The sequence below is a fragment of the Berghia stephanieae genome, chromosome 11 (genome assembly GCF_034508935.2).
Source record: "Berghia stephanieae isolate SIO BIC M18660-M18661 chromosome 11, UCSD_Bste_1.3, whole genome shotgun sequence".
NCBI lineage: Eukaryota > Metazoa > Mollusca > Gastropoda > Nudibranchia > Aeolidiidae > Berghia > Berghia stephanieae.
Genome location: NC_088370.1, coordinates 37,121,576 through 37,132,081, shown reverse-complemented (window position 1 = coordinate 37,132,081; position 10,506 = coordinate 37,121,576). Strand labels below are relative to the sequence as shown.

General features: G+C 36.2%; 1 protein-coding gene across 1 annotated transcript in view; it reads right to left on the bottom strand.

The window, feature by feature from the left end:
- Positions 1-2,663: 2,663 nt before the first annotated feature.
- Positions 2,664-10,506, bottom strand: part of LOC144956415 (tetraspanin-18-like) — a 27,843-nt gene continuing 20,000 nt past the window's right edge. Inside the window, exons 4-6 of the mRNA XM_078886918.1 lie at positions 10,084-10,272; positions 8,779-8,862; positions 2,664-4,017 (exon numbers count right to left, since the gene is read on the bottom strand). Of these exons, the coding sequence (XP_078743044.1) occupies positions 3,952-4,017; positions 8,779-8,862; positions 10,084-10,272 (339 nt within the window). The 3' untranslated portion in view covers positions 2,664-3,951. The remainder of the gene's footprint in view (positions 4,018-8,778; positions 8,863-10,083; positions 10,273-10,506) is intronic.

The following is a 10,506-nucleotide window of genomic DNA, read 5'->3' as shown; positions in this document are numbered from 1 at the left end:
TATGGAATGTTATTATTTCATGGAATCAATAGTAACATTTGAAACAATTTTAAATCATTTTTAGAATGGCATGACTGTATAATATTATAAGAATACTACGAGTTATAAATATATTGGATTATCTCCCTTATACATACTTTTCTATAATTATTATTTTTTCAATGATTAAGACGTCTTTTGGCTATTGTTTGTTTGTATGTTTTTGTTTGGTTGGGTTTGTTTTGTTTGTTTTTTTTTTTGGGGGGGGGTTGGATTTTTTGTTTGTTTTATTTTCATTTTCTATTTTCATTTTAAAATAATTTTAAAATACAGTTGGAGAAAAGAGCCAAGAAAAATAAATAAATAAATAAATAAATAAATAAATAAATAAATAAATAAATAAATAAATAAATAAATAAATAAATAAACCTAAAACGCCTTAAAGTTTAAAAATTAATCCGTGTATGAGAAATTGATAAAATAAATTCCGAATTTTATTGTTGTCAGCAACCAACCAAACAGTCAAAAGATTGTTTGGTTGTTATTTCTTGTTTTTAAGGGTTTTACGGCGCTTGCAACACAATAAGGTCATAAGAGCGCCAGTAAAAAGGAAGAAAATGGGATAGTAAAAACTTATAGAATTACAATTAAAGCACACAAGAAAAAGTAAGACAAAGGGGAATTGGTTCAAATGGGAAACAGATGTAAGATTCCAAGTTCACACTATCAAAGTACTTAGTTTGAGATCACCTAAAAGTCTCATCCACACACAAGCGCAGGCTCCCCACTAAGAGGAATACTCTCAAATGTTTACAAATCATATATAATACTTAAACAAAACATAATACATGATATAAACAAGAGATGCTTTGCAAGACAAAAATATCATCTCCCAACGCTATAACTATACATTCGACTGTTTCCCTCCCAGCCAGGGTCAGAAAAAAAAAACTTAGTAATCTCATTCCAAGACAAAGACAGAAAGCAATTGGAAAACAGATATAAGGGGGATAGAAGACACAGCAAGTACCTTCCTGCCCACTATGGGAGGTCAGGAAACCCATCCAGAGATTACTTGATAGAACAATATTAAATTTCAATTTTTAAAATGAAAAGATAAAGGTTGTAAGTGTAAGTTTTAAGTGCGGCTATGTGGTCTAGTGGTATGACACTCGGACAGTCCTGGGTTCGAGCCTCGCTCGGCGCATAGTTGAGTCCTTGGAAAGGGCTCTTTACTCGCATTCTCTCACCTTACTCAGGTGTAAAATGAGTGCCTGGCCGTTAATAGCGTTGACAAAAAATGTAATATCGCCAAACAACAGGCGTCATGTCCCGTCCTAAATGTTAAGTGTTGCTGTTGGTCAGGGTCCTCTTGTAAAGTGCTTTGAGCACGTTTAGTTTTAGGGTTGTGCAGCGTCTAGTGAGTTGTCGTTAGTAGAGCTCATGGAAACAAGTCTTTTCATTGGTTGAACTATTGAATACAACTCACGATTTGTTTTCTTTTGTGACTAAAGACTGGCTTTTTGTCGTCATTTTTTGGTCAGTATCAGGCCATAACTTTACGAAGGCCACGTTGTCAGACGGTAACTTTACGATGGTTACGTTTTGACAGGATGTTCGTGTTTTTATTTTTATGCCACGGTGAGGTGAGCTTACGGGATTATCAAAATAGGATTCACTAGTCGTAACGTCACTTCCTTCCTAATGACGCATGGTAACTTAGTAACACTGGCTCTAAACTATCGGAACAATGGCGGACGCCTTATGAAATATTTCTCCGGCGAGCATAAAAGCGTATCCAGAGGGAAAAAAAAACATAAATTTGATCATGTTTTGACTTTTACACATTCTGATCACAAGGCATATGAAAAGTTCTAGCCAGCTTGAAGAATAAAAAGTAATGATTTTCTTGTTTAGAACCAAGATGGCCGCCGTTGCCAGGCGGCGTGACATCAGACTATTGTATCCAATTATTATCGGCTACTTCGGTGGCAGCGTGGCTCAGCGGTACGGTCTTTGCTTCGTACCCGAAAGGTACCGAGTTCGATCATCCGCCGCTGCTGTGTTGTGTGGCCTTGAGCAAGACACCTCGCCCTAGCTCAATTTACGGCGCTGCACTACGGCTGACGCCTTGTTATTCCAGTCTTCTCTTGGAATAGACCCTAGAGACAAATTTCCCCTTTGGGTCGAATTAACTCTCTCCTTACCAGCTATTTTCAGAATTATACCGAAACGTCATAATGCACCCAACAAAAAAGATATATTTTTCAAACAGATAGTAACGAGAAGGACCTATATTCTATTTTCTGTTCACAAAAACGAGCTCTATAGCTTAACTATAACAAAAGAATCAGAATAGAAGTATCTTAACCTTAAAAATATCAGTGAATTCATCATTTTTCTCGATTTTATCTGAGTTCAAACATTCCACATCCTGTTTGCCCAGAAAGAGTTTCAATGTTTTGTAGTAAATAAATAAATAAAATTCCCTTAACCCTCTCCTTACCACCCATTGGAAAATCGTCACGATTTCGTCACGACGATTTTCCAATGGGTGGTAAGGAGAGGGTTAAGGGAATTTTATTTATTTATTTACTACAAAACATTGAAACTCTTTCTGGGCAAGCAGCATGTGGAATGTTTGAACTCAGATAAAATTGAGAAAAATTATGAATTTACTGATATTTTTAAGGTTAAGATACTTCTATTCATTACTCTCGATAACAAAATGTCATTTGTTCCTTAACCCTCTCCATACCAACTATAGGAAAATCGTCACATTCGTTACGATACAACCAACATAAATTGTCAGATTCAAAGTTCCCTTGTACATCATAAAATTTAAAGAAAACGAACAGTGTGTTGTAGAGCATGTTTTGCTAAAGAAATTATATACTGCAAGAATTTTACTGCCATTGTGTTTGAGTGATAAAAAAAATATTTTTGTGTTAGTTGGTGTGAAGTTTTGGGGAAAATCCTGAAAACGGCTGGTAAGGAGAGGGTTAAATGTTACAGTTACGGTGTTTTTTTCTACAAAATACTCTTTCAAAGACTGGTCAAAAAAATCACAATGGATCACATTTGGAAGATGGTGTCTCGGTTGAAATAAATCTATATAAGTAAATTTGAATATGACCTCATATTTGTTGAGATAGAATTCACCATCAATAACAACAAGAAATGAAGTGAGTAGGAAAGTGCCAGAAGACAACAGAGAATAAAAACTTGACGGGGGTGATGGGGGCTCGAACCCACGACCTTACAGGTACGACAACTCAGCGGGTCGTGGATAGCTCATACGGCCAGGCGGAGTTGTCGTAACGGTAAGGTCGCGGGTTCGAGCCTCCATCGCCGCCGGAACCCGAGACCTTACTGGTACCTTATTCCGTTTGGCCAGGGAGATCGTGACTCGACCGTATGAACAGTAAGGTTGTGGGTTCGAGCCCCCATTGCCGCCGGAAAGTTTCTATTCTCTGTTGTCTTCTGGTACTTTTCCCGTAAATCGCCTTGAGCACAGTGGATATTGCGCTATATAAAGCTCAATTTTAATTTTTAATTAATTTTTTTTTTTAATTTCCTACTCACTTCATTTCTTGTTATTATATATTATATTATATTATTCTTATTACATAAGTGCCTGCTCCACTCAATTTTCTGAATTAGAAATTCACCATCAATATCAAATTACAATGTATAATATAATTCTTAAATCTGTTGATATGATATGATATGAAATTATATATGGCAAGTGTTACCAACACATCTTCTCTCTCTCTCTCTCTCTCTCTCTCTCTCTCTCTCTCTCTCTCTCTCTCTCTCTCTCTGTGTGTGTGTGTGTGTGTGTGTGTGAGTAAGTTTGAAAGTTGATAATCTTCTTGGGATGTCTTGTGACCTCTGACGTGTGGTAACATTTTAACTTTAACCTCAATTTTGGCTCCACTTGACACATGACCTTGACCGCTGACCCTTGTTTTACATATTGTATTTCTTTCCCACGTTCTTTACCACTAAACACAGCGATAACGAGATGAGTAAAAACTGAAAGTAGAAGGTGAAATCGGTTATTCAAAATATCGATTTTTTTTAAAAATTGTAAGAATAAAAATCTTTTAAAAAATGTGGATTCAACATGTAACATAACATAACGTATGATATAGATAGAATGCGCTTGGCCAAGGAGTTCACAACATTGCCATCCGGAAGTATAACGGACCAACACACAAACTCTATGTAACCATGAACTTTTATAGTCTGGTTAATACAGTTTAGTGAGAACAACTTACAAACGCGGATGGCAAAAACAATAACAAAGGCCTGAGTGACGTCATCTGCATACTATCTATAGGGCGAAATAGGATAAAATCCCTTGAGTGCCCTTAATATTAAATTGATTTAAAGATTACAATAATGATACACGTGGTAAAGATAGTATAACAACTTAAATGTACTCATGTATGTGTGATGTACAAACATATAGATAGTATGCAGATGACGTCACTCAGGCCTTTGTTATTGTTTTTGCCATCCGCGTTTGTGAGTTGTTCTCACTAAACTGTATTAACCAGACTATAAGAGTTCATGGTTACACAGAGTTTGTGTGTTGGTCGTTATACTTCCGGATGGCAATGTTGTGAACTCCTTGGCCAGCGCATTCTATCTATAGAAGTATGCGCTTGAGCTAAGTAAGTTATTGCCATCCGAGTTGAGCCACAAACTTGTCATGAAAAAAGATTAAAATCATTACAAATTGTGTGTTGGTCCGTATACTTCCGAAGGCAAGTTGTGACTCCTTGGCCAAGCGCAATTTACTCTATAGACAGTATGCGCTTGGCTAAGAAGCTCATAACATTGCCATCCGGAAGTATAACGGACCAATACACAAAACTGTGTGTATCCATGAAATAAAATTTAAAAAATAATAAAATTCAGCTTTTATATAGCGCAATACCCACTTAACGTGCTCAAAGCGCTTTACAATGGGTCCCTGGTCAACAGCAACATTTAACATGTAGGACGAGACGTGACGCCTGTTATGCGATATTACAATTTTTCGGACAAAGCCAACGCTGCTAACGGCCAGGTACTCATTTTACACCTGAGTACGGTGAGAGAATGTGAGTAAAGAGTCTTTTCCAAGGACTCAACTATGCGTCGAGCGAGGCTCGAACCCAGGACCTTCCGATCCGAAAGCGAGTGTCATACCACTAGACCACATAGCCGCACGTTTATGAACGTTTATACTCCGGTTAATACAGTTCAGTGAGCATTACTCATAAACGCGGATGGCAAAAAACAATAACAAAGACCTGAGTGACGTCATCTTCGAACTATCTATATCTTTAACCTGGACATGCAAAGCACACACACACACACACACACACACACACACACACAACGTCCACAAATGAGAAGATCCGACAACTGAATACGATGAAGGGCTTGATGTAACGTTGTTGTAATGGGCGTTGTTGTAATGGTCAGTATTGTGTATTTGTATGAACGTATTTTCATTACAAAAGTGAGCCTATAGATAGTATGCAGATGACGTCACTCAGGCCTTTGTGTTTTTTGCCATCCGCGTTTATGAGTAATGTTCACTGAACTGTATTAACCAGACTATAAAAGTTCATGGTTACACAGAGTTTGTGTGTTGGTCCGTTATACTTCGGGATGGCAATGTTGTGAACTCCTTGGCCAAGCGCATTCTATCTATAGATAGAATGCGCTTGGCCAAGGAGCTCACAACATTGCCATCCGGAAGTATAACGGGCCAACACACAAACTCTGTGTAACCATGAACTTTTATAGTCTGGTTAATACAGTTTAGTGAGAACAACTCACAAACGCGGATGGCAAAAACAATAACAAAGGCCTGAGTGACGTCATCTTCGAACTATCTATAGCAAATGCATACTTCGTTCAGCAGGGGAATAAAATATTATTATTGCTACTGGAGAAGGGGGGGGGGCGTAGGGAGGAAAAAATACGGACATTGAGAGAGAGAGAGAGAGAGAGAATGAGAGAGAGAGAGAGAATGAGAGAGAGAGAAAGAAAGAGAGGGAGAGAGAGATGGGTAGATATATATATATATTATATATATATATATATATATAATATATATATATAGATGAGAGAGAGAGAGAGAGAGAGAAGGGGGGGAGAGAGATAGAGATAGAGAAAGGGATAGAGAGAGAGAGATAAATAGATAGATAGATCGAGATATAGAGCGAGGTAGAAGGGGGGGGGGGGGGGGGGGGAGAGAAAGAGAGAGAGAGAGAGAGAGCGAGAGAGAAAGAAGAGGAGAGATGGGATATATATGATATAAATAATATAAAATAATATATATATATATATATATTATATAAGATATATCGTATATATAGATAGAGATAGATAGATAGATAGATAGATAGATAGATAGAAGATAGATAGATAGATAGATAGATAGATAGATAGATAGATAGATAGATAGAGATAGACGAGATATAGAACGAGGTGAGAGAGAGAGATGAGAGAGAGGAGAGAGAGAGAGCAGAGAGGAGAGAAGGAGGAGAGGAGAAGAGAGAGAGAGAGAGAGAGAGAGAGAGAGAGAGAGAGAGAGAGAGAGTTAATTGACGAATTGAATCAATCAACAGTTTGAAATGAAATCTGTCACGTGCAAATTGATGTCTTATAAATGTAATCAACCCTTTACTGGAACGATTTGGTGTTACTCTAGATTCAGACTTAGTGAGATAATGTGTGCGTGTGTGTGTGTGTGTTTGTGTGTGTGCATCTGTGAGTGTGTGTGTGTGTGTTTGTGTGTGTGTGTGCATGTTTGTGAGTGTGTGTGGAGTGTCTTAAAAAGGGAATCAATATCTTATAAATATCATCTCTTTACTGGTACGATTTTGTTTTACTTTATCTATATTCAGACTGTGTGAGATTATGTGTGCATCTATGAGTATGTGTGTTTGTGTGTGTGTGTGTGTGTGTGTGTGCATGTTTGCGAGTGTGTGTGGAGTGTCTTAAAAAGGGAATCAATATCTTATAAATATCAACTCTTTACTGGTACGATTTTGTTTTACTCTATCTATATTCAGACTGTGTGAGATTATGTGTGCATCTGTGAGTATGTGTGTTTGTGTGTGTGTGTGTGTGTGTGTGTGTGCATGTTTGTGAGTGTGTGTGGAGTGTCTTAAAAAGGGAATCAATATCTTATAAATATCAACTCTTTACTGGTACGATTTTGTTTTACTCTATCTATATTCAGACTGTGTGAGATTATGTGTGCATCTGTGAGTGTGTGTTTGTGTATGTGTGTGTTTGTTTGACCTATGTAACCATTAACGATAATGACTGTGATTATGAAAAAGCATTGTTATATTACGCGCAGGGAAACCGTAAAGATGCGTTATATAAATGCGTGTATTTCTAAAGTGTATAATCGGAGCGATCTATATTCATGTTTTCGTCCAACCTAGTCATCGATCATATGATTTTTTGTTGTACAACGATTGGACATTTCTCAATATAGATAGTATGCAGATGACGTCATTCAGGCCTTTGTTATTGTTTTTGCCATCCGCGTTTGTGAGTTGTTCTCACTAAACTGTATGAACCAGACTATAAAAGTTCATGGTTACACAGAGTTTGTGTGTTTGTCCGTTATACTTCCGGATGGCAATGTTGTGAACTCCTTGGCCAAGCGCATTCTATCTATATGTAAAAACGCTGCTTTGTTTATGAAAGTTGTAAAAATACCCTGAGTCATGTTCAGCAAAAAAACCAATTGTGACGTCGGAAATTTTCAAACAGTGAACACTTTTCACCATGTGGGTCATTATTATGAGCACACTTTGCAATGTGACCAATAACCTCGAGCCAAGGACTTCATAATATAGATGTCACTGCCTCGAGCCATTGTCTACTGATAGATAGATATATAGACATACAGACATACAAATTGATAGATAAATACAACCAAAGATAACATATTGCACTGTATATATTTGTCCGGCCCGTAGACCGGCCCCGTAGAACGTAAAATTTCGTCGGCGACTCGTCCCCCTATAGATAGTTCGAAGATGACGTCACTCAGGTCTTTGTTATTGTTTTTTGCCATCCGCGTTTATGAGTAATGCTCACTGAACTGCATTAACCCGACTATAAACGTTCATGGATACACACAGTTTTGTGTGTTGGTCCGTTATACTTCTGGATGGCAATGTTATGAGCTTCTTAGCCAAGCGCATACTATCTATAGATAGTATGCAGATGACGTCACTCAGGCGTTTGTTATTGTTTTTGCCATCCGCGTTTGTGAATTGTTCTCACTAAACGGAATTAACCAGACTATAAAAGTTCATGGTTACACAGAGTTTGTGTGTTGATCCGTTATACTTCCGGATGGCAATGTTGTGAACTCCTAGCCCAAGCGCATTCTATCCATAGATATATCCATAGATAGAATGCGCTTGGCCAAGGAGTTCACAACATTGCCATCCGGAAGTATAACGGACCAACACACAAACTCTGTGTAACCATGAACTTTTATAGTCTGGTTAATACAGTTTAGTGAGAACAACTCACAAACGCGGATGGCAAAAACAATAACAAAGGCCTGAGTGGCGTCATCTGCATACTATCTATATAAGAAGTCACTGCCTCGAGCACATGGAAATGTAATATAGATCGTGGCCATTCTTCTGATGGCTGGCCCACTTACTTGGACTCTTTGCAATGTGACCTATGACCTCGAGCACATGGAAATGTAATATAGATCATGGCGGCCATTCTACTGATGGCTGGCCCACTTACTTGGAAAGCTAAAAGACCAGCTGTAATTCCAATGATGATCCAAATGTATTCTTCAAACTTGTCCTCTATTTTGTCTTTACATCCCTGGAACAAGCAAAGAAATCACGTGATCAATGGTCTCTAAACTGTCTCTAATTAATGACAATGGTCTCTATTTCCAGGCGAATATCATATCTAAAATTGCGCACTGTTTAACTTTTACAAAATTCAAGTCATGGAAGTGGCTTTTGATTCTTAAACTCAGCTCCGTTTTTCCCATTTTGAGATATAACATTGAGGACTATTTCCCTTTAAATATCATAGCTAAACTTCAAATTCACACAAATCTAAGGAAATTCTTACGCCATTTGACGCTTAAAATAAAATTTACGATCTAATTTACCTCATGGGTGGAAAATCTCAAAAAGTAGAAAAAAATCGACGAGTTTTGGAAAACCAGCTTTCAATTATAAATTGTAATATTGGATATCAAAGGGCATAGATTGTCTTATAATTATAAACAGTGGTATTGTATACCAAAGGACATGGCTTACCTTATAATTATAAACAGTGGTATTGTATACCAAAGGACACAGCTTACCTTATAATTATAAACAGTGGTATTGTATACCAAAGGACATGGCTTACCTTATAATTATAAACAGTGGTATTGTATATCAAAGGACACAGCTTACCTTATAATTATAAACAGTGGTATTGTATACCAAAGGACATGGCTTACCTTATAATTATAAACAGTGGTATTGTATATCAAAGGACACAGCTTACCTTATAATTATAAACAGTGGCATTGTATATCAAAGGACACAGCTTACCTTATAATTATAAACAGTGGTATTGTATACCAAAGGACATGGCTTACCTTATAATTATAAACAGTGGTATTGTATACCAAAGGACACAGCTTACCTTATAATTATAAACAGTGGTATTGTATACCAAAGGACATTTCTTACCTTATAATCATTATTATTATTATTATTATTATTATTATTATTATTATTATTATTATTATTATTATTATTATTATTATTATTATTATATTATTATTATTATTATTGTCATTGTTATTATTATTATTATTATTATTATTAATTATTATTATTATTATTATATATTATATTATTACTGTTATTATCATTATTATTTTCGTTGTTTGCCTTGCTTTATTTTTGATTTTACTTATTTGATTTGTTGATGAAAATATATTCTTGTATGAGTTACATTGGCAATTAATTGCCTAAAATAAACGTTTTTGAACTTTTTTATAAACAGTGGTATTGTATACCAAAGGACATGGCTTACCTTATAATTATAAACAGTCGAGTTGTATGCTATAGGATCAATCGTACAGTTGTACACCAATTCCTTATTGGATGACTCACAGCAGGCATCTGGCACAAGCCGTATAGCTCCAGTGTCCAAGGTTCGATTCCACTCTTTGGCATTCAATCTGATAAAATCCTCACCGTTATCCCAGCCACAACAATCCAACTGTAGGTAAATGTTGTTTTTTTTAATATTGTAATGATGATGATGATGATGATGATGATGATGATGATGATGATGATGATGATGGTGATGATGGTGATGATGATGATGATGGTGGTGATGGTGATTATTCGTAATAATACTAATATAATAATAATATTAATATAATAATAATAATAATAATAATAATAATAATAATAATAATAATAATAATAATAATAATAATAATAATAATAA